Source organism: Fistularia commersonii, chromosome 22, assembly GCF_037954325.1.
Source record: "Fistularia commersonii isolate RoL2024-O1a breed Wild chromosome 22, RoL_Fcom_v1.0, whole genome shotgun sequence".
NCBI classification, from domain to species: Eukaryota; Metazoa; Chordata; class Actinopteri; order Syngnathiformes; family Fistulariidae; genus Fistularia; species Fistularia commersonii.
This window is the reverse complement of record NC_141305.1, coordinates 8,851,375-8,876,398: the sequence shown is the minus strand read 5'-3', so window position 1 is coordinate 8,876,398 and position 25,024 is coordinate 8,851,375. Positions and strand designations below refer to the sequence as shown.

The following is a 25,024-nucleotide window of genomic DNA, read 5'->3' as shown; positions in this document are numbered from 1 at the left end:
ACCAACCTGAGCAAAGGACCAGCCTTTCTTCTATCAGCCATTTCGCCCAGTTTTTCTGAGGCTTTCCCAGACTAATCAAGGGTCTTCCCGTTGGACAAACCCGGGACATTTCAGGAAAATGACCAGGGGCATCTCATCACCTGAGGGCCGAAGACACGCGGCCGCATGTCCAATGACATGACCACAAAGTAAATCATTCAACTGCAGCCTAGTATGTCCTGGTGTGCACAAATGGTCACCCTAATGCCTGAGCATGGTGTCAGTTATGTACTATCCATGATTAGAGCAAAGTCCAAAATCAAAATAGCTTTGGTTCAGATCTTGGAGTCCATTCCTCCATTTTCTGCCTTTCCATGGCTCACTGTAATTTGTCTGCATGAGCATTGAAGTTCCCCAGCAGAACAAGGGACCATACATTCACATAAATTGAACAACTTGAAACTTCAGACTATGACTGATGTCCATATCTATATCTGGAAATATATTAATTAAGATAAGATACGATAAGATAAACTTAATTGATCCCCATCGGAGACATTCCTTTGTCACAGCAGCATAAAAGTTATAATGTCAAAAAAAAAAAAAAAAACATCTGGGAGATATTTTTTCTCTTGACATTTCAAAATTAGTCTTCCAATTTTTTTACTTTTGCAATTTCTCTGTTATTTTCAAATATTTATTCATATCAATTTGCATGGATGGCATATAGGCTAAAACTTATTTGTAGGGCTGTTGATATTTGAAGCAGAAACTACAATGTCAGAGCGCAAGTTGTCTGCGCTTGCGCTCAACCGACATTTCCGGGTACGACATGTAATATAAATACAGTGGTCTCCTCACCGTCGGCAGAACATACGGGACCAATGATTCCTATATGTCCAGTTGTATCCTTCACCTATGGTAAGTCCAGTTAAAAATGTGCATGTTATTGGGTAATTAGTAAAAAGAGATAAGCGAACCGAGAAACAACATTTAAATGGCGCCGTTATAGGAGCGCTTATAGCTGTCCTGCTAGCTGCTAACTTAGCATTATCCTGTATGTCTGTCCTCCGCAGTGCCCAGCCGGCTGGGTGAAGATGCCAAAATGGCTACCGGCAATTACTTTGGATTTACCCACGGCGCTGCCGCTCAATACACGTAAGACAACCATCGTCCTATTCCTTTTACTTTGTGACATCACTATTCATTGAGCAATATGTGCGATCGGCCTCAGAGTCCACATGTAAAGCACGTATTACAGTCTGTTGTGCTGGCATTGTTGAGCGGGGGGAGGGGGTCTTTATCCCCTGCTGCAGTTGCGTGGAACCTCTAGCTGCAGTTCAGTCTGATCACTCAGGGGTTGCATTTATGCCCGTGGTGATGTTGGATGTGTTTTCATGAAGGTGATAAAGTCTGGTGTCGCACCGGATCCTTTATGTTTATCAAAAGCACAAACACCAGGCAGGGTATATGGCAAGAATTAAATCTCTAAACTCACTGAGCTTGCAGCTCAACTTAATATTGTCTGTAGTGCTGCAAATGTTGAAAATAGTTAACCTGATGTTAGATCACTTAACAAAAGCAACATACAATAGTTAGTCCTCTATAGTGGCTGTAGGCCTTGTCTGTAAATAGTCTAATTGATGGCTTTTTCTCTTAGATGGTCTTTTGAAGAAGGAATTGGTGTTTTTAATGACATTCAAGGCACTAAGGTTGCCACTGTAGCTTTAAACAGAACAACAATAAGAACAATAATTCAGTTCTTACTTTTTCAAGAAAAGGTAGCCGTGTATTGAAAGATATATCCATTAAAACACAAATTATGCCTGCAATATCATGCCAATGTTATAAAATGTGACTTCTCTTTGGCTGTTCCCTTCGGGAGAGACCCACACTAACCCTATCCCTCGCATCCTCCTCTCAAAATATGAAACCAAAATTTCAATGGACATCAAAAGCTGATAAGTGGTTCAGTATCACCAGAGTTATTTCCTGGCACAAAATTACAATTGAATGCAACAAAATGATTTATACTTTATTAATACCCATGGGGAAATTTGCTCGCTGCAATGAACCCATCATGGATGAACCATGAGCAGTAGGCTGCCGTCCCCCAGCACCACGGGAGCAGTTAGGGGTTCAGGGGGTTAGGGAGCCGGGGATCGAGCCAGGAATGTTCGGTTCCAAAGACTATTGTTCTACATCCTGCGTTGTGCCACCCCTCCAAAATGTGAGTACTTGGATGAAACAGTCTTCTCCACGTCTCCAAATTCAATGTCTGTCATAAACACAGCTGGCAAGCAAAAAATCTGTTAAAGATTCAAAACCCTTTACCCACTCACCCTTCACCTAAATTAAATTAGCTGCCCCCAGCATACCTTTCTGGCAGGAGAATCCCTAGGTAGAGCCTCTGAGCATCTCACTCAGAATTGAAAAAACTAATGGTGGAGGCAGCATATACACACAATCAATCAATTATTTTATTTGTCTTTGTAAAAAATACTCAGTTTGATAATGAAGTATCATTTTGAGCATCCTCCACCAACATAGTACCCATATAATGAGCAAAGAAAATAAAAAAAATGTGTGGCATCAATTTTCTGATAGTTATTGGAATTATTATTGAGAACTAGTTTAAATATTGTTGTGGTGGGGAGGGGGGCAGAGAGGGGGCAAATTAACACATCACAATCTTCTTCTTTTCCTCTTGTCCTCTTTCACTATGCCCATAAATCTTCTCTTTGGTTGTAGATCTCCTGCCTGGCAGCACCAATCTCAGCATCCTTCTACCAATATATTCACTATCCCTCTTCTGTACATGAACCATGTCAGTCTGGCTTATCTGGCCTTATCTCCAAAACATCTAACATGTGATGTTCCTCTGATAGATTAATTCCCTAATCCTATCAATCCTTGTCTCTCCCAAAGAGAACCTCAACATCTTCATCTCTACTACCTCCAGTTCTGCTTGCTGTCTTCTTCAATGCCACATACAGTATTGCTGGTCTCTATATGTCGGGAGCTTGATGATGCATGAATGGATAATCATACATGATAGATCCCAATGTTGGGTTCCCACAAATGTGACAAGTTGAGCCTTGACCTATACTGTGTGTTTTGTGCCAGTGATTTCAATGGCACTGCGGTATCTTTGAGAATCCCCACCCATGAACTGATTTGATAAGTTCATCAGAAATTTGTCTTGTCTTTTAGTCTCTTAACACATTACAGCATTTAAAACTCAGTTTGGATTGTTTTTTGCATTGGATTGACAGTGATAGAATCAAAAGTAGCAACATCAGGGCCTGTTTTCAGATTTTGTATCGTAATGATTTTATATTCCCAATACATGAAGTAAAACTCAGCTGAAAAAGTAACTAAGTTGTAAATTAGATTACTTGTACAATTAGCTACCTAGCAATCTAAAATATCAGTAATTGTGCAAAAGGGCACGGACGACAACTACAGCAGCCAACAGTAAAATAAGAAAGTGTAAAACTATCTCATTCAATGAAATCACGCTTGGTTGAAGGCCAAGGAATGAAAGACCTTTTTAAGACTGGTCTCAAAATGTGGACAGAGAAGCATGCCTCGGGTACAGTGGTAAATTGTTCCAAAGCTTTGAAGCCACAGTCAAAAAAGCTCTGTCCCCCTCTGAGCTTTCCTGGTTTCCCTGGGTACCTCTAGGAACAGCTGGTCATCTGATTGAAGGGCCCAGGCAGGAGTTTAAGGGTGGAGTCTGAGCGCTCCGAGAGATAAGGCGGGGCAAGACCATTTAAGCAAATAAAATAGTTTGAAAACAAACTCTTAAAATTCTCAGGCAGCAAGTGGAGCAAAGCCAAGATGGGTATGATGTGTTCTCTCTTATGTGAATCAGCTAAATGCCTGCAGCAGCATTTTGAACAAGCTGCAAGCTGGACAGAGAAGAGTGAGTGACTCTCGTGCAATGTATGAGTGCATTGCAGTGATCCAGCCTGGATGAAATAAAAGCATGGATTACTGTTTGTAGTTGCTGCCTGGGAAGTATGGGTATTCCTTTCACGAGTCACCGTAGGTTAAAGAAACCAGATTTTACTACAGCCCTATTTGAGCATCCGGTTTAAAATCTGTCCAGTATAAAACTAAGGGTTTTTATTGTTTGCCTTACATCAGGGGCTAAGGGGCCCAAGGAGTGGGGGGTTCAACAGTTGTTACATGTTGCATCGTACCAGCTAGATAGCATTATAGCCTGAAACAGTCAGTCCAGCGGTATTTGCTGTCACATTTGCAGCGCAGAGCGTGTAAGCATTGTAATCAGAACCCAAGCATTTCTAAATTGCTCAAGATCTACTGATACCATACTTACTCATTCATCAAAATACCTGGCCAATTCTTCTTCATCCGTATGTCAACTCTGTTGCCTGTCAGGCTTCTATGCTGCGGCTGTTGGCCTTCATATCAGATGACCATATTTTGTCAGTGGCGTGAGACAAGTATGGCTGTTCATATTTATACATGTTAGACTAGATGTCAATCTGAGATTGTCTACAAATCTAGAAGCTAAAGTTTCTCACAAATATATATATTTTTTATAATTACGGTATGTAAACAACAAAAAGAACATGGTTTGTATTTGATTTTCAGTGGATGCCTGAAACTGTCACAGCTTATCATTAGTATTTCGAAAGGATTTTTTTGGTGCATGCATTTTTCACATAGTTGACAAGTATGCCAGCCACAGTATTTGCCAAAGGTATTCACTAACCTCGTTTTCTGGTTTTCAATAACCATCCCACTTCCAAAGTGTTTTGGATTTTTTTGTGCATTTTTGGCTCAACTCCCTTCTACCATTTCCCGTCTCTTTCCATTGCAACTATTAAAAACATGAATTTCCTTGAAACAGTTTTTTTGACTCTTGTTTTCCCATTAATCTCCAATCTAATTACCTGAAGTGTTAATACCTTTTTCACTTTATCATAATGCACACTGAAAAATAGGATGTCAGATTTTCAGTTTACTTGTACATGTGGGCATCTGAAGGCATCACAAGCAGGTGGTAGGACCCACATTTCGAACCTTTGTCACATGAATTAATTCTGTATGGCAACAATCATGAAGTGTTCTAGCACTGCTTCATATTTAGAGTTTGCATTTTCTCTGGCAGTCAAAAAATACGAAATGGGTAAATTGAAGGTTCTAAATAGCATATTGTGTTAATGGGATTGAATGGTTGTTTGTCTCTCAGTTGTGTGAGCGACTGGCTGGCAGTTGAGGGTATACCCCACCTTTTGCCCAGTATCCGCTGGGATGGGTTTCATTCCCCCCTGTGCTATGGAGTTGTGCATTTCGTAACCATGCCATGTATTGTAGTGTTTGGAACAGCTGCTTCATAACATCAGACAGCCATGTTCGATTGATTGCTTAAAGCAAAACTGCAGATCACTTGTTCACACCTGTGTTGAGTTTTGTTCTGTTAATAGGGAATCACATTTGCTTGTTTGTTTATTTATTTGGTGGTGGTGTAGGTTTAAGGCTTCCATCTCACAGCAAGAAGGCTCCTGGTTTGATTCTGATAGGTGGCTTTTCTGTGTGGAGTTTGCATATTCTCCCCTTGCCTGCGTGGGTTTCTTCTCACAGTATGTTAATTGGAAACCTCGAGCTCCACTGGTTCCTTTATGAGGAATAGGTATAAATTACAAAATATTTTATTTATTTTTTTCCACTTTGTCCTTATTTCTTGTTTGTATGGCACTTTGCCAGAAAGCACTGTATGAATAGATTTATTATTATAGAATAAAATGCCCTTTATTGTCATTATACTGAATGTGCAATGAGATTGGAGAGGTTCTCCTTTCAGTGCAGTGAGCTATACTAATATGAAATCCTACAAGACAGTGTAATTTAGATTCTATATGTGCCACATCCAGAAGTTTGTCATGAATGTATTTGTGTTTAAATTGAATGTCACTGTATACATTGACTGAGGTGATCTGCTTATTTTGTTACTATTTATGTAAAGTGTGAAGGTAAGCGTCTGGGTACGTTTACATAGTCCCATAAAGCAGGTTCTTCCTGAAGTATTTCCGACTCTGTACAGAAAATATGGTTTGCCTACAAGTGGTGAAAGTTTATCAATTTTATACCCTTGGAAAGATCCTAAAGGCTCTTGCCCACCTAGTTTAGTGGGTTTCAGATTTATTTGATGTACTGCGTGCATTACGTGGATTTCACCTTACACCTTTTAGAAACTTGTGTGCATTTATGTGGGAGTGTGTGATATCAAATACTAAAATTACTGACAAACGATAACTTGGGTTAAGGAATAAATAAATCTGACATTATTCAACTGAATTGTACATATTTTAGCCCATTTTTGTGTCCCTGATGCAAGCTACAGGTCTGTTCTGTCACAACATATCCAGAAATAGAGCCTGAGTTGTGATTCGAATGGTCAAAAAAATTAGCATTTTGCTGAGTTGCTAGCTTTTTTTGGCACATTTTACACTACCTATTTAGAGCAGTCAGAATGCACATTAATTCTCGACTGCATTTCAATTACATCTTTGCAATTTATTTTTTAGCATTTATTCATATTTGTTTTTACATCCCATTTATTCGTTGTTATCATGTAGAAATTGGTTTGATTTGATTGCTTTATGACTGGTGCAGAACTATGGCTTGAGGATCATTGAACTCCCACTCATCTCATAAATGTCATGTAAGGTGATGTTTGTACAAACTAACTAAGTATGATTGTTGAAGTATCAAAGCTGATGGTTATCCTATCTGCTTCCTTGACAAGTCAAAAACCAATCCTAGTAACTAGACTTTTGTCTTGTTGTATTGTTGCTTGCCGTTTGTGTACCATGTCACACTGTTTATTGTCTAACCGCTCATCTGGAGCCTAGTCCCAGTGCAGCCAATTAAGTAGGTCCACCCAGTCCCTGCCTCAACAATGCACTGTAGTTCTTCCTAACCAGATTGGCCCTGGGTGTTTCAAGGAGACTTCCCTGCCCCAAGTCACTGGCAGGTTGACAACTCTCCTCCTCTCTGCCTCATTGAGATCAGTTTGTACAAATAAAGTAAATCTTTTATCTAGGACAAAAATGTACTCATGCTATGTACCCTAAAGAAACAACTTTATGTTATAACTTTGTGTTTGTTGTGGTTAAGCCATACCTTGCATAGGATTCCAAAAGCAAAACACTCTTCTAGTTTAGATCAGGTGTCCCTCCCAAAATCTCTTCCTAGGTTCTACTTCATTTCCCATATTAGCAAAGACTCTCAGAGCAGCTATGGAGTCATCAGGTAGCATCCCCATCCAGGACACCAACTAGTGACTTCATGAAGGCTGAATACTTCTGACACAAAACACTGTCTGATCTCTGTCCTCCGCAGTGTAAATCCAGGGAGGCAAACCCTTCAATTTGTGGGGAAAAACTCAAAAGCATAGTGGTGATTAGCCACTGTCAAATTCCTTTTAGCCTTGGAAACTCCACGCAAAAAATTAGTCACCCCCTCTCCAGAAGCTTGTCTTAAGAGAATCAATAGTATGCATGGTTCAAGGTACTTCTCAATTGCTCTTGGTCTTGACCTTTGTCTTGGGATCCTTTACCAGGCGAGAATGACACAAACTTCTCCACTGTACAAGGTGACAATTCAAAGAGGAGAGTAAAGACTCATATACCAGTAAATTAAAACTTGACAAGTAACTTGTTCCCCTTTTCATTTTTTTGTCTTGAAAATAGCCAACAGCCTGCTGCCGGGGTAGCATACACACATCCCACCACGGTGGCCAGTTACACAGTTCACCAGGCACCTGTGGCAGCACACACTGTTGCAGCAGCCTACGCTCCCACTGCAGCCACAGTTGCAGTTGCTCGGCCAGCGCCTGTTGCCGTGGCAGCCGCAACTGCAGCTGCATATGGTGGGTACCAGCCAACTCATGCTGCCACTGACTATGGCTACACTCAACGTCAACCTGAAGTACCTCCACCCCCACCACCAGTCACTTCACAGAATTACCAGGTATGCCAATGGATTAAGCATTTTAAGGGGACAATAAACCTCAAAAACCCTTTAGTCAGACTTGCATTACCCCCAATCCACCTAAACTGTTAATGTGTGATATCAGCCGCAGAGATGTTGAAATGAATGTACTTAAACTCCAACAATACTTAATCTCACACTTGCACAAATATTGTTTTTGTTACCAAATAACATGAGTTGCAGATCATCTCTAAATTGTTTATAATTAATTGCTAGTAAGTTTACTTCATGTTTATAGTTAAAGTTTTCTTTTTGCCTCTCAACTTTGCTTTGAGTGTATTTGTTCCTTCTGATTTATTGTCAGTCATGGGTGTACTTTGTAGTCATTTTTATTGTTTTCAACAAAAGTTGTGTAAAATGCAAAAAATGGGCCCACTTAAATTTGGCACATTAATCTGTGATCAACAATGTTTTGGTTATTTTCGAGGTGAAAATTTCAAATGATTTAACCAAAATAAATGAAAATATCTTTAACTTGGGAGGGAAATATATGTGGTAGATGTTGTCCTCATGGTAAGATGAATTGAAAAAAGAAATCTAAAATCATTGTTTGTCCTTTGCAGGACTCCTACTCGTATGTTAGGTCCACAGCTCCAGCTGTTGCATATGACAGTAAACAATACTACCAACAGCCAACTGCTACTGCGGCTGTAGCTGCAGCACAGCCACAACCCAGCGTGGCAGAATCCTACTACCAGACAGGTATGAATAATCTCGCTTGAAACTGGTTTCTTAATGGAAAAGATGGATTTGCTGCTTAAGCGGAAGAGTAGATTCCTGACAAAAGCTGTCCACTGTCTCAATAAGCACATACACAGGACATCCACAACACCCTGGCTCTCAGGGTTTACTTTACCTTTCTGTGCAATACATGACATTGTGAATTCTAAACGTGTTTTCATCCTTTTTTTTTTTATCTCTTGCGCTGCTTAGCCCTTTTTTAAATTACTTATACTGCTGTTTTGCATCTCATGGAGAGTCAAAAGAATTTTGATGTTTAGATGTTGCACAAACCATGACAATAATATTTATCTTGCTGCTAGGTTTTGCAATTAGTGAGTTAAAATAACTGTTATAAGTACTGAATGACTACAGTTGGCTAGAGTCAGAAAATGCTGCTAATTCTTTCGCATCAAACTGGTAAAACCATGCTATCTTCGGTCTCAAAAAGTAACTATTCCAGCAATTTGCACTGCGCACACTGATCAAGACAAAGATTTTTAGTGGTACTGTTATCTTTTGTGTTCCAGCCCCCAAACCAGGTTATAGCCAGGGGGTAACATCATATACCCAGAGCCAGCAAACTCGTCAAGTAACAGTAATAAAGCCAGCAGCTCCCAGCCCGGCCACATCCACCTTTTCCATCTACCCAGTTACCTCCACCGTCCAGCCTGTGGCTGCTGCTGCGGTGGTCCCGTCATACTCCCAGAGCCCCACCTACAGCACAAATGCTGTGACCTACTCTGGTAAGCTTTGCCACCAGTTTGAACTCTGGGTGTTAAGTTGGTTAGTGATGGCTAGTTTTTTGTTTGTTTGTTTTACTCAACAAATGTTTTTTTAATTCCAATGTATTTCAGAAAGGGGAACAGGGTTATCTTATGGACAGTGTTACAGACCATAAAACGATGAAAAAAATGAATGTAAAAAAATTAGAACCGGTATCAATCATGTCATAATTAGACGTTGGTTCTTCCCTTCCAGGAACCTCATATTCCGGCTATGAGGCAGCGGTTTACTCTGCAGCCTCCAGCTATTACCAGCAGCAGCAGCACCAGAAACAGGCTGTTGCAGCTGTTGCAGCAACAGCTGCCTGGACTGGAAACTCTTTCACCAAGAAACCACCCTTTCAGAGCAAGCAGCTTAGGCCTAAACAGCCTCCTAAACCCCCCCAGATCCACTACTGTGATGTGTGTAAGATTAGCTGTGCTGGTCCTCAGGTGAGTCAAAAATTGCTTAGGTCTTTATGCTGGGTATCATCATTCCCCTCACTTTATCATCCACTATACCATCCTACTAAAGATGGAAGGTGTGTGGTCTCTAGCCCAATCTCCTTCTTGATGTAAAGTTGTCAACGTTGCATACAATGTAACAAATTACATTTATTGTTTGTAATATATTTGTAGGGAAGTGATTAATTCCAAAGGAACCCAAGAATGTTGCTATTTTTGTGAAGTAAAGTGGAAAAAAATGTTTGTTTTTTTTCTTAAATCTGGTTCAACAAAGTAATACAATTACTTTTTTTGCCAAATCTAAATATTTTTTTTCTGTGAAGAAAAGCTAATCATACCATTTCTCCCTACACCCTAATATATAGACTTACAAGGAACACCTGGAGGGACAGAAGCACAAGAAGAAGGAAGCCGCCCTGAAGGTTTCCCAGAACAGCAGTAACAGCAGCAGCGGGAGCAGTGGAGGGTTACTTGCCCGAAGTGCACAAAACCAGCTTCGCTGTGAACTGTGTGATGTGTCATGTACCGGTGCAGACGCCTACGCTGCCCATATTCGAGGAGCCAAACACCAAAAGGTATGGATAGAAATAGCTATTGTATCACTTTGGTAATGTTTACCATTGGTGAGAGTGATAAGACCGCAGGTCCCTGTTGGAGACACTGTAATATGGCCCAAAAACCACAATCACAGTTTAAGATACTCTTTTTCCTCCTTTTTGTCTTTTTGCTTGAGATCATAGTGGTAAAGCACTGGTTGTAATGGTGCTAATGTGCTGTCAAAATGTCCAAGGCTGCATTTACACTTGCTCATGTCTCAGTGGATAGTTCTGTTTGTCTGTGTGTGAGTGTGAAGATTTGGCCACAATCCCAAAATAATTGACATTTGTCCCATGGCAATAGAATATCTGATTTGCATGTTTTGTGAAAGCCAATATTACATGAGATCTGAATTATAATCAACCTCATTTTTTATCTTCTTCATGATACATATTTGTATTACATTTGAGATATCATCATAATTTACACAGTTAAACTGTATAAAGGCCCTCTTTATCCCAGAGGTCCAGGGCTTGCTTTCAGCTGTCTGTTTTCTATAGGTTTGCATCTGCAATGTTAGATACAAAACTGTTAAGGACCTAATGTCTGTCTTTGAGACCTTAGACCTGCTGAAAAAATCTTTTGTACTGTATTTGTTGACACAGGTTGTAAAACTTCACACTAAACTTGGAAAGCCCATCCCCTCTACCGAACCCAGCATGGTTACACAGACGTCCTCCTCCACCACAGCTGCCTCCAGCAAAATCACTACATCTACTGTGACCAGCTCGGGCAATGCCAGCTCTTTGTGTGTGTCTTCCTCCTCATCCCCTGCCATCTCCAGCACCCCGTACCTGAAACCTGTCAACATAGTCAGCAGCAGTGTGGCAGGAGTCAAGAACACATCCACCTGCAGCCTCACTTCCACCAATTCAGCTGCTGCTGGGAAGAAAGTTAACACACCCAAGATTAATTTTGTTGGTCAGTAGATCTATAAGTAGATGTAGCCCTTATTTGAGAGGTCAGTTTGCAGATACCTTTAGAATATAACATCGTGTGTAAAGGGTTCAGTTACATTTTAATTTAGTGTGATCTTTCCTGATTAATATGTAGCAGGCTACTGTGAGTTGATTTGGTCAATGTAAGAAATGAGTACCGGCCAAGGATAGTGTTTTGCTCTTAACGCAAAGCCTTTAAAAAAAAAACCCATAAACATTTATAACTGTATTGGCCAGTATATCAATTTAAAATTCAGAAATTTAACATTTTCTGTTAAGGCTTTTCACAATGCAGTGTTAAGTTTCTCAAATATTGAAAAAATGTACCGTTCAGCCACTTTCTTGGTCAGAATTCTGAAAAACTAATACTAGAGGGAACCTTTAACATTCCATTTTGTGGTGGGCACATTGAGTAGGAAAAAAAAAGCTACTGGATATTAGATCGCTATAGATGCTTTCAATATCAGTACCTATCATGTTGCCTGCTTATGTATAGAAAATCAAATTAAATACACAACACACAACAGTTTTCATCATATCTAGTAATTTAAATTCACTGTATTTATTAAAACTGACATATCTGTCACAACTTCTGAACTTTGAACTCAATATGTTGCCAATTCTTAAAATGTATACTTTTCTTTTATTCCCTTCAACCCACATAACTCAATTATCATTGTATTATTTAAACCTCGATTTTATTTGGTAGTAATTAGAATGTATAGAGATAATTGAAGAGGGAGATCAAATATGTTCTCAAGGTTAGCACATGTTCTGTCCGTACTCCTCAACTCTAGTCACTTTTATACAGAAATGTTTGATACCTTTTATCACAAATTTATGGAAAAAAAGTCAGACATACATTGCATGGGCTTAGTTATTATTAGCACAGTATAGTAACAGAGAGCTCTTTAGCACCACAGTAGTCAGTTTTGCCTCCTTAGGACATTGTAGTTCTGTTCATCCAGTTCTGTGTGTCACTATGGTCAATGACAAAGGTAATTGCTGATTGCAGGTGGAAATAAGCTGCAGACAACTGGAAAGATTGAAGAGGTCAAAGTAGAGACACTGAAGCCTGCAATGGCCTCTCAAGGCATTCAGGATGTCAAGGCAGAGATGTCAGACTCACTGTCAGCGTCAGCCTTGGCTGCACTTCAAAGTGACGTCCAGCCTGTTGGACACGACTATGTTGAAGAGGTAAGTCTTTTTATCAGGAGCCTCCTATTGAGAAGTACATATTGATTTGTTACATAAGACATGTTTTTTTTTAGGTCCGAAATGATGAAGGCAAAGTGATTCGTTTCCACTGCAAGCTCTGCGAATGTAGTTTCAATGATCCAAATGCAAAGGAAATGCACCTAAAAGGACGCCGGCATCGCCTGCAATACAAGGTTTGTTGTTGATATTCAGTTTACTTTCTCTGAGGAACCTGAAAAATGGTTCCTATATTTGACCTGCTGAATTTTTTTTTTTTTTTTTCCTCAGAAAAAGGTTAATCCAGATCTGCAGGTAGAGGTAAAGCCAAGTATCCGGGCTAGGAAGATTCAGGAGGAGAAAATGAGAAAACAGATGCAGAAGGAGGAGTATTGGAGACGAAGGGAGGAAGAGGAGCGTTGGAGAATGGAGATGCGGTATGATGGCCTACTTATGGTTGATAACAGTTATCTATGGAAGTTGTGAGCACTAAAATAACTTCTTAAATTATATTCTTAAATTTTTGCTCTTACCCAAAATGTTTCTCAGTTCTCAGTAGGTCATCGGTGCTAATCTGCTTCTAAAAGTCATCCAATCCCAGAAACACTAAAGACAAATTTTCTTCTTTACTTCAGCATAGCTTCAATCGTGCTTCAGGAGAACAGAGGCTGTTCACAAGCACTTGTAAAATGTGCCAGTACCTTGACTTTGTAATTTGAAAAAAACTAACCGCTGCCTGTTAATTTCAGCCGTTATGAAGAAGACATGTACTGGAGACGAATGGAGGAGGAGCAGCACCACTGGGATGAGCGACGTCGTTTACCAGATGGAGCGTATCCCCAGGGGCTTCCTGGTCCTCCTGGTCTACTTGGAGTTAGACCTGGCATTCCTGGCCTGCAGCCTCAGGGTCCCGTGGTATGACTTCATTTTGGTTTTGAATAGTATATTGGTTAGGTCAACTTTTTTGCTAGAAGACCATGTTTTTGTTAGAGCAGTCCTCAATATAAAATTTAAAAAAAAAAATGTAATTTCATATTGGTAAATGAGCCCAAAACAGTGTTTGCATTTTTCAGATAGAAAGTATAAATGCAAAAAGTGAGTTAAGTCTGTAAATTTGATGGAGCTGGTATTTTTGCAGTAAAAGATGTCACGGATGTAATCTTTTCATTCAGAAAATGTTAGTAGGAGTAGTCTTTTTTTTTTTTTTTTTTTTTTTTTCTCTAGAGTTGCAAGAAGGCCTGACTGACACAATTTATAACAGATGGTGACTGGTGTAGCAATTACAAAGCCTCAGACTTAACCTGTTAATTAAAATGTTATTTGTTTCCAACCAGTTTATATTCAAGGTGCATCAAGGTGTTCAAGGCACATCACTTGGAAGGAATAACAGAAGCCAATATGTACAACTGCTTTTGACTGTCGCTCAGCCCCCCCACGCCCATGTCATTAATTTATTATGGTTTGAGATAGTCTTAAAAGTTCAAAACTTATTATACAAATTCAGTGACAGATGGGATGATGAAAAATATACAGTTCTGTTGATGAATTTAGATTTGATTTTTTAAAGGGGAGGGGGGGATGTCAACAGTGTATTTCAAGTGTGTGAGTGATCAAGGACACTTGCTTTTACATGTCTCGTTGGTAAACTGATGCTTTTTTTTTTTTTTTACTGTATGGTTGATCAATTGTGTATCATATTCCAACTAAACTGTCTTGCTTCTTCGACCTACTTACAGCCCCCACGCCGGCCTGATTCTTCAGATGACCGCTATGTCATGACCAAACATGCTGCCATCTACCCCTCAGAGGATGAGCTCCAGTCTATCCAAAAGATTGTATCAATCACAGAGCGGGCCCTCAAACTTGTCTCAGACATAATAACAGACCAGGATAAGATCAAGGAAGAGGACAAGGAGAAGAAGGAACCATCCAAAGACAGGTCTGGTCTACTCCTACTCCTCGCACTTCACCTTAAACTGGTCGGCTTTTATTTCACAATTCTGTGTTCCTTGTGATCCAGAGCCCTCAAGGGAGTGATGAGAGTTGGTGTTCTGGCCAAAGGGTTGCTCCTTCGTGGAGACAAGAATGTCAACCTGGTCCTGCTCTGCTCTGAGAAGCCGACAAAGAGTCTCCTAACACGCATCGTGGAGCACCTACCGAAACAGCTAACAGTACTGTCTTCAGAAATTCACACAGCTAACATCCCAGGCCTTCAGCCAATTAATCTGTACAAGTTAATTCAAAATAAAAGGATTAGATTGATGCCCTAGGAGTAAAACCAGTGTGTAAATCGTCATTGTTTTTAGAATGCATAAGGACTGTTTTCTCTGTTAATACTGCCAGTTTTATGTATGCATAAAGGTTTATGTGTTTCTGTTTTTCAGATTGTAACCCCTGAAAAGTACGAAGTAAAAGGATCTATCCAGGAAGCAGCTATCATTTTGACGTCCTGCACAGAGCCAAAGATGCAAGTGACAATCACGCTGACTTCTCCTGTGATCCGAGAGGAAGCGGGCAGGGATGGAGGTTTGGAAACTCATCACAGACTTTCACATTGCACCTCTTGTTGTCTTTATTCCACATGCCTATGAAATCACTCTGAATATGTTGGTTGACACCCTGAAGAGCATGGTTCTGTTGGCACTTGACAAACATCCATCTGGCTACTTATCTGATTTTCTTGGGGAAATTTCTGCATTTGATTTTCAGAGATGTCAAGAGTAATTGAGGAAATGCAAACTCACTATATTTAATAACTGGACTTGTGGTCTCTTTGTGTTAGTGTCTGTCGTGTTCGTGCATTTGAAATGCCACTTCTGTGAAAACCATAGAAATCATAAGATGGAATTCCTTTAATGAATTTTGTGGATTTTTTTTTTTTTTTTGACCGGTGTACAGCAGGACCTCAGTAGAGACCTCAAACATAGTTATTTTGATGAACTGATCCAGTTTCTATTTGGTGGGCTGATAATGTGTCAAAACACACAAAAAAAAACATAAACAAGTGCCAGCAGTATTGCTCTTAGTCTTTTTGCTCTATAACCTTCTTCTTAAATGCTATATTTATCCTTTTTAAACAAAGCATGATAAGTGTTTGCATTGTGTTCGGTCTAGTTATTCCCAGGAGAGATTCTGTTTTGTTTCCTGTGTTCCAGGGGATTCTGTTTCTATTTTATTGTTTGTTGCAATCACTGAGAGACGTGCACTGTTCTTTGTCATTGAGGCAAGCTAGATATTTGTTGCACTTTTGTTTTTTGTTCCTCAAATTTTAATTCTGATGCGACTGTCCATAGGTGGGAAAAAAAAACTATTTTTTAAACCCACATTCGGCTTTTGGTCGCAGAATCCCCCAGACAATGGAGATGGAGAGATTTTGTATTCCCACAGGAAACAAATGTTTCTTTTGTGTACTGGTGACCAGTTCATCATGCTGGGTCTCCTAATCTGAAGTGCTCCCCTGAGTAGATTGATATCTTCCATAGCGCTCCAAATTTGGCTCAATTTATAGATCCTACCATGAATGAGTGTTCTACAAAGAGAAAGCAATTCTGTTTTTATTTCACACAATGGAAACCTAATGGACCATTTTCTTTTCTGAATTGACTATATGAAGATGAAGCTACAGTCAAACCATGAGCCACTTTCTTTGGAAATTGATTTTTTTCAATTGTTTCTTAGGGGAGTATTGTTAAAAATTAGTTAAGAAGGCTATGGCTGAGGAATATTTGGTTGGACCTGAGTACCGCCTTTGATATACAGTGACTGTTGGGGTCCTAATTCAGCCCACAGATGCTAGGTATGCATGCAGTGATATCCTAACCCTTTTGTTTGCTGGTAGTTATGTTTGTTTTTTTTCTCTACAGCATCCATTGCTGCCTCATTTTGTTACTTCGTAGAATTGACCTGATCAACACAAAGACCCCTTTATTATTATAGAAGTCTAAATTTCCATTGATTTCTCTCATCAGAGGTTTTATCAGAGCCAAACTGCTCCGGAAGGATTTTTGACCAAGGTTTTCCCACATCCCAAAAATGTTGCCACACCTACCATTGCCATACCACTTTTTTATCAGGTCACTCCGTGTTCGGTATTTACCCTTTTATTTATGCACTTCCTTAGTTAATACCATTCATGGACTCTCTTACATGTCCCAATCTTGAGAAGAGAAAAAGGACAAAAAATTCCCAGTACATTAAAGACACACTGTTAAACATAACATTTGCCTGATAAAATGGTAATGGCTTAAAAAACAAGCCAAAATAAGATTTAGGTAGATTGCATTTGTGTTGTTTTTTTAAACAATAGTCTAATTGACCAAAATGTTCAATTAATTTAATCTTACTACAACTTACATATCACACATCGTCAGTCTGTATCATCTAGGGATGGGCGTGAGTATTTGAGCATTCAGTCTTTGGAAATTACTCCAATATATATATATATTTTTTTTTGTATGTAATGATCATCACCACAACTTATTTTACCATCAGCAAAGTTTTATCAGAGATGCCCAGGAGTATTTTATGGAAATTTAAGAAACTATAATAAACCCAAATTGCACAAAAAATCCGTGACGTAAGGTCGAGCATGTCAGTTAATCAAACACCGGCAGGGAAAACTGTCTCACAGCAGTATCAAACGAATACATCTGCTTTAACAGAAAAAAAACTTGCATTAGTTTTAAAATCCTTGTAGTAACTGGACTTGGTTAGTTCCTGGAAAACATTTCATGTCTCATCGTGGGTGTTCTTCAGTTCTGAACCATAGAACCCAGTTTCTACTGCAATAATATACAATGATCACCATGACCTGGATGACTGAAAACCTTCACGGACAAAACACCACTGTATTTTGTTCATGAAGAGTAATTACTCAAGACATGGTGTCTGAGTTTCTCAGGGGACGGAATAATCAAGGCTGAATATGAGAAAATGTAGGAGGACAAAAACCCTTTTTAATATTTGTTCAGTCGATTGAGTTTTCCTTTTACTTGTACTTTATCTCTTTACCTGCTGGTGGTTTACTTATCAAGATCCAAATAAAGTATTATTTTGTTTGAGGCCCACATCATTGTTTTGATGAAGTGAAGTAAACTGTAAAATTCAATAACTTAACTTTTAGAAACTTGGAGTGACAAGTCTTAAAAAGTTTATAATTTTATGGTTGCTTTGTTTGACATTTAGCATTAAGAGTATACAGTGGTGAGTAGATTTTTAAAAACGGTCAAATACTCAGCCATAATTTGATTTGGGGAAAATGCTACTCCTGCCCATCTCCAATTTTTGTTGTTTTTGCAGTTTCTGCAGCCAGTTTGTAATATCAGGACCATTTTTGGAATTCCAAAATCTTACCAATCAATTGTAGTTTGTCTTGTGAAGAAACCTTGGTATGTGTGGCAATGTGTTTGTTCTTTGCTAGCCTCACTGACCTGGTCAAACACCCATTCCTCATCACCATTTTGACACTTCAAATCCATTTTTAGATGTAACTTCGGGTATGGTGAAAGACCCAGCGGACGTCTTGGACAGGCAAAAATGCCTTGACGCTCTGGCTGCTCTGCGCCACGCTAAGTGGTTCCAGGTTCGGAACATCATTTTACTTTTTTATTGTAGCCTTATGAGATGCATTATTTATTTGTTTTATTCATGTATTTGTGTTTTACACATTTGGTTTTCATCTTTATAATAATGAGGAAAACTCCCACTATTTTAAGTGATAGAATTGTCCGAGGATGCCTCCCACAACGATACATAAATTTCATCATATGTACCGAATATAACAAATCTGAGGCACTCATTTTGAAACTGGCATCCTTGTTCTCGCTTCAATTTTACAAGTAGCTACATGTGATTCCATAAGGCTGCACAGTAACTTGCACGAGGTTGTGCAATGTTTGTATTTTTATTCTACATTTTGTAGAATGGGGGGTGAGAGATGAAGGAATATTTGAGTAGTTTCCTGTGATTCTGCTTCCTAAGCAAAATCACATGCAAAGTAATGCAGATTTCCTTGGCTCTTTCAGTCCCCATACTTTCCTCTCAGGTGGCCTCTTGTACTTTAAGTACCTGTTTGTGAGATACTTGGAAAAATCTGGGATCAGGGTTTAGAAGATGGCAAGGAAAGTCCTCATTTCTTGTGCATCTTGCAAACTTTGAATTCCCTTACTAACTGTGAGGTACAAGACTACTGGGAATGGCAGCTGATTGCAAACTGTTATGGCTCGTGCACACCTCAAACCATACTCAAGCTTCCATTATGCACAGTAGTTTTTGGACCTCTGAAATCAGAGTTGATTCACTGTTTGCTCCATCTGTCACTCTTGGTTATTCTGTAAACCTAACTTTATTGCACCACAAGGCTAGAGCCAATGGACTTCAGTCCTGTGTGATCATCATTCGAATCCTACGAGATCTTTGTCAAAGAGTTCCAACATGGTCGCCTTTCCCAGGATGGGTAAGTATATGAAAGAAATAATTGACTAGTGATGTTCAAATGCTACTTTTAGTTCTTAGTGGTCTGAAATTTCTGGCAGGACTTCTGTTCAAGCCTCGACAAGAGGCTCAAGTAGTTAATTATCTCAGCTAAATCTGTCAAGAAATCAAGATCAAGTAGCCCCTCTGTATCATTTAATACAGTGGTATCCTCCTCTCTTGTTTCCATAAAAGCCTTGATTTTACCCAGCAAGCAAAGAAAGTGCTGTAGTACCCTACTCTGATTTGGAGATTCCAAAATACTCTGCAGAACATTCCTCCAGGAAGAGCTTGAAGCTCTGATGTTGCTTGGCCTTTTCATTGTATTGATGATCTTTAACAACTGCTGTCATGACATGGTCAAATCTTTGCACTGCTGACCAGTAACCCATTGAAGTAAATTGCAATGATAGTACCACGAATTCTGCGCATCATCCTATCATTGCAGGTGGTCCACTGCTATAAATACCAGCTTTTCAAAAGCTGTTAAAGTTCTCAGTTGAAGTAAAGTCAAGAATTCTTCCTTGCTGGAAAAGCCATCAAACAGAATGGCAACAAAAAAGCTTGCTAGGCTGTTTCTGTTAACTCATCACACAGTGTTGAAATCAATTTGCAGTTGTTCACATCTGATTCCACTTACTTTGCCACATCTTCAGACACTCTTTGCTACAGTTCTAGCACCAGGTTGTACATCGGCAATAATGGAAAAATTTAGCTTGTCCACTGAACCATTCAGGCATGACTTTTGTTTTTCTATTTTGGATAGTACCTGGTAACTACTACTCTTTAGTGCCTGCTTTGATTGGGTTCCGAGGAAGTGGAGTCAATACAAAAATGTGACGTCACTAGACTTCCAGTCATTGATTGACCGGATTATGCAATTACTGAGGAGGTCACTGGACACAAGAACCAAACATGGCATTTATAATAATAATAATGATGATAATAATGAACAAATAAAAGCTACTGGAGTGCTACATGTTAGCATGACCGCTGCATCTCAGTGCCTGTAGCATTCTCTGCCTCCGGTCTTTTGCTTTGTGTGGAACAAAAGTCACAAACCAAGCAGCAAGCACACTTCCTTGATGGGGAAGAAAATCTGACAACAAATTTTGACGTCTTCCTTAATGTTCTTGTTTAGGCTTTCTTATATGGTCAAATGATAGAAGTGAGACTGGAAAAACAGGGTTTATCATAGCTAAAGTTGGCCTTTTCCAGGGATCCCCATTGTATTTCATTAATACAAGAAAATATAGAGCTATGTCTTATTTCCTTTACAAAGAAGAGAATGTGAGGCTGTTGTCCTCTTGTATGGAGTATTTTACCCAAGATCCTTCTTGAAATTTGTCAGATTCATGTGTTCGAGAATACTAGAAATTACATTTATTCTGTTGTAAAGTACATTATTACAGCCTTTAGTTTGTCAGAATGACTGAGTCTGCAAAGTGTCCCTGAACTGAAAAAAAGACATTGCTAAAGGTTAGTTTGAACCACATTCAAGTAGTCTCTGTAGGTCAGATTCAGTACTTTGTCTTTTACTTTTGTCTAAACTGTAATATCGGATGTGTTAGAGAGCCTCACAACACAGTCTAAACGAAAGTTGATCTGTCCTCAAAACACTCATACTTCCATGGATGCGATTAAAACTCTTTATTTGGAGTAAAGACATTTGAATCAGGATTTCAGGTCGATCTGTCACTATCCCGGTGAGCCATCTGCTTGTAACACCATGATGGAATTAATTGAAAATGGGTACTAATGGTCAGTTGGACTCAAAGTAGAACATAGCCTGTATAAACCTGCTTTTTGAGTGACTCATGGGGGTGATCATAATAAACAACAAATAGTATGGATACAGATACTTTTAGCTATAGCTACTAGTACTGACATCAAAAAAATTGTGCCCTGATCGAAATTAAGTGCAGGACTGCATACTCGGGCCTGTTTTAGTCTTAACCAATGTGATGAAACAATGCTGTCCGTCACATAAAACACTGCTAGAATTCAGAGAATTGCCCCCTAGGGAAAAACTGTGTTTTGAGTTGAATGTCACTCTTGAGGATGAAAATTACAGGTTTGAGGTTCACAAAATGTACATGTTCTGAACTGCATGTATTTTGTCCACTGGTGCTGCAAAGAGACAACCAAGGAAGATTTTTAAAAATTGATTTGACCATATGAAGCATTTTTATACATGAATAGAACCTAAACCGAGTCTGTGCAGATGAATCTTCTCTAAATCTATCAGTGGGATTGGACTCAATAGCATTTTGGGTCATTATCTCATTATTATCTAGCCTTTCTGATATTATATTGGCCATTGACCATGCTCTTAAGATATTTCGGTCAACTTGGTTGGAATGTTTGTCATAATTTTTTTTTTTTTTTTTTTTTTTTTTTTGATTGAACAATTAAATTTAGAGACCTCACAGGTTTGTAAAAAGGTTACATTTGTCCCTCAAAGTGTTATATATTTGAGTTGAGCTTCATACAGTCTGTAATTGAAGCCTGACAGCTGTTCTAACAGAAGTGGTGTCACCTATCTCCAGGCTATGGAGCTGCTGGTTGAGAAGGCAATCAGCAGCGCCTCCACCCCCCTCAGCCCTGGAGATGCACTCAGGCGGGTTTTTGAATGTATTTCTTCTGGGATATTGCTTTCGGGTAAGACATTTGTTTATTTTCTGCAAAAACAATAGTACTGAGCTAACTGAGTCTTAGTCGCACATGTTGTATAAGCTTAATATTCTGTCCTATAACACGTGTTACAACTTAAAGAACTTCTTTCCAATGGAATCATTTTGTAAGACAGGAGTGATAAATGACTCCTTAAACTCAGGATTCTAAGTATTCAAACACGTTTAATAAAGCATGTTGTAGTTTTAGAGGAGACTTCTTCTCAGTCATGTGTTGCTCAAGAAATTACACTGGCTCAAGAAATTACAAAATGCAGACTGTTTTTGGCTTGTTGTGAGCAGGTGGGCCGGGACTTGTAGATCCATGTGAGAAGAATCCGGTGGACACGTTGACGCCGTTGGGGGAGCAGCAGAGGGAAGACATTACCTCAAGTGCCCAAGTATGAAATTTGTAGTCTCGTAAAAGCATGACAAAGGACTTGTTGAATAGAAGAAATGACAAATTCAACCGCTAAAAAACTAACTTAACTGCTCTTTGGGATTTATGTATTGACTCCTCAAAATTGATGAGTGGGTGTTTTAATTACAAATCAGTAGGGGGGGAAAAAAAGTATATAAAACATCCTTCTGAATTTCACATGTAGAATATAAACTTAGTATTACAATTCAGTTTTGGTCATTAAATAGGTATATTGAATAGGCAATAAATATAAAAAAAATACATGTAATGTCAGATTTGTGACATGTAATGTCATGTAACTTCAGATTTGTCCCCATCAAATGTAGAAAAAGCTACTTAAAGTACTACATACTGTAAATACCCATTGAGTGGTTATATTATCAGCTTTTAACACTTGAACAGGATGGAAGGACCTCTTATGTCATGTAGTCATGATAATACTAATAAGGCTCCTACTATATTAGATTTGGCATTTTTGTGTTTCCTTTTAAGGAGTCATAATAGGAACCTAATGAAAGTGTACAGTACTTTCGTTTTAAGTGATGTCCTCAAATTACAGTCATGATCTCCACATTTCTGTCTCTGCTAATCCTTCAGTTTGCTCTGAGGCTGCTGGCATTCCGTCACATCCACAAAGTTTTGGGAATGGACCCCCTGCCCCAGATGAACCCCCGCTTCAATGTCCGCAACAGCCGCAAACGTCGCCGCGACAACAGCGACGGAACGGACAGCTTTGAGGGCGAAGGCAAAAAGGACAAGAAGGATTATGATAGTTTCTAAGCTTCAGTTTATTTAAATTTGTCTACATTGGAAAAAATGTATTTAAGGAGGGGACTGAGATTTAGTATTTTAGTTTTTTGTTTAGTTTTTTCTCTTCAAGCTACAGATGCACCAGTGTTACTGCAGCTTCACTCTGTGTTAGATATGCAAAGATGTCCTTGTGAACTGTTTTTAGTTGTAGTTTTTTTTTTTTTTTTTTTAATTTGGGTTTCTACTGTATGAGATCTGCCAGTTTTTAACAAATAGTGGACATAATTAATTTTTGTGACATTGTTGAGTGGCTTCCTGCATCTGTCCTCTAAACTGTGGCTCTGTGGTGTGGGGAAAGGAGGGAGCTCAAAGATCAGGAGGCTCTATTGTGATTCATGTCGCACCACCGTCTGTACAGTCACTTTCAGAGGTGGACTTACGTTGTAACTATTGTGAAACATTAATTTGGCCAAGTGACTTTCCAAGCTAAACTCTTGAATATGAATAACCGTGCTAAAATGCAAGTGTTTGATGCTGTGCTGTTGTGTCGCAATGCTTGGCTGCTAAAAGAGAATCACATGATGACCTACAAGTACCTGAGCTATTAGTGAACCTGTCAGCCAATGTTGCTTTGTCCTTTTTTTCATATATACATATATAAATATATGAAAATATTTGTATGATCTTAAAATAGAGCGAGGTTTTGGATTGTGTAAAGCATGACTATTAGATGAAATACTGTCTGGGCATTCAGAGTCTTGGTTTCCTGACAATCCGAGGAAAACCTTTTGGCTCGCCGGCCCCTTTATCATGTTAAGGTGCTGAAAGAAAATTCAATACTGGAGCTACGAGATCATGCCTGTGGAGGATGTAGCGTCTTCTGACTGTCAGCATTGATTTATGCCATTAAAGATCCACCTGCAGAATAAACTTCCAGGTTCAAGAAAATGTCTTTCTGTTGTCTCAAGACCGTCTTTTCACCTTTTAGATGCAGTTCATTGAAATGATCTCTTTTTGTAAGAAAGTCTCAGCCACATCCTTTAAGTCTAGAAGATTGTTTAAATTGCAGAAAACCGCAACAAACGAAAATGTGACAGAACTTGTAGATGTTAAACAGTGCTGCAGAATATATATTTTACCACTAGATGTCGCTGTTTTGCAGAGCGGATTCAGCTGACGATGCGATGGGGGCGTAAAGTTGAGACGAGTTCCTGGGAAACGGACGGACAGTGATTTACTATATTAATATGCTATGGTAGGCCGAGTATTATTCCAAAAAGTAAATAAGTATTTAAAAATAAATGTTTGGCATACTTAGTTTTACAGCTTTATTTTGTACAATTTTTTTACTACATTCAACAAGTAGGTTGTTAATGCAATAGTAGTTCTTGTTGAAATCTTGTGGCAACTGAACTAGAATTTTTTTCATTAATTCACCATAACCTGGATGACTGAGAACTTCCACAGATATGATAGCTTGACTAATGTACCATGACTTATCAAATGACTATAAAATCAGAAAATAACCCAATGATTTTAAGGAACAAATTACTTCAGTATCAGTAAGAAATCCCCTAAAGTGAGCTGTGAAGTATCTGGCACAGATTAAGACATTGACAATAAGATAAGCCAAATGTGACTTGCAATTGAAAGTAAAATTATGTTTGTCAGGAAACAAAAACAGTAGGAAAAACAAGAAACATTGGGAGTCGCTTTTGAAGGCCCTCAGAGACCTGGGGCTTTGGTTCACCCTGGCCTGGAGATTAATCTGTGCTGCTGACGCTAAATTCTACATTCCTCAGTTGCAGTTTGATGAAATTCTCTTCAATGAAATAATCTTAACCGAGACCCACATCCACAGTGAGTCACTCTCTGTTGTCTGATCTCCTACATAAACGTGTCTGCAGCCTTCAAGGTCTGGCTGGCACTGGAGGCTGTTTTATTTGAACCCTGTAGTGCATCGTGGACTCTGCGGCTGCTTGAAGTGTGACGCTCCATTGTTGGGTGCCCTCCCTATATTCAACT

General features: G+C 39.1%; 1 protein-coding gene across 2 annotated transcripts; it reads left to right on the top strand.

Annotated features, from left to right (window-relative positions):
* Positions 1-803: 803 nt before the first annotated feature.
* On the top strand, positions 804-23,929 carry zfr (zinc finger RNA binding protein). Of its 2 annotated transcripts, XM_086169670.1 has the most exons (20): positions 804-900; positions 1,056-1,137; positions 7,707-7,986; positions 8,571-8,709; positions 9,258-9,473; positions 9,709-9,944; positions 10,322-10,531; positions 11,159-11,474; positions 12,507-12,688; positions 12,763-12,882; positions 12,977-13,122; positions 13,435-13,600; positions 14,422-14,624; positions 14,706-14,856; positions 15,070-15,211; positions 18,169-18,266; positions 19,044-19,139; positions 21,706-21,817; positions 22,132-22,229; positions 22,847-23,929. In XM_086169670.1, the coding sequence occupies exons 1-20, from the start codon at positions 864-866 to the stop codon at positions 23,027-23,029; spliced, it is 3,213 nt and encodes a 1,070-aa protein (XP_086025796.1). In that variant the 5' UTR covers positions 804-863; the 3' UTR covers positions 23,030-23,929. The 2 variants fall into 2 exon arrangements, 1 of the variants encoding a protein (XP_086025796.1); XR_015107857.1 differs by lacking the exons at positions 18,169-18,266; positions 22,132-22,229; positions 22,847-23,929 and having other exon boundaries at positions 21,706-21,748.
* Positions 23,930-25,024: the final 1,095 nt, after the last annotated feature.

Excerpts from the sequence above, each read along its gene's own strand:
- zfr (XM_086169670.1), top strand. The coding sequence starts at position 864 with ATGATTCCTATATGTCCAGTTGTATCCTTCACCTATG. Across the intron at positions 901-1,055 it reads AGTTGTATCCTTCACCTATG|TGCCCAGCCGGCTGGGTGAA; the intron begins GTAAGTCCAGTT and ends TGTCCTCCGCAG. Across the intron at positions 13,601-14,421 it reads TGCAGCCTCAGGGTCCCGTG|CCCCCACGCCGGCCTGATTC; the intron begins GTATGACTTCAT and ends ACCTACTTACAG.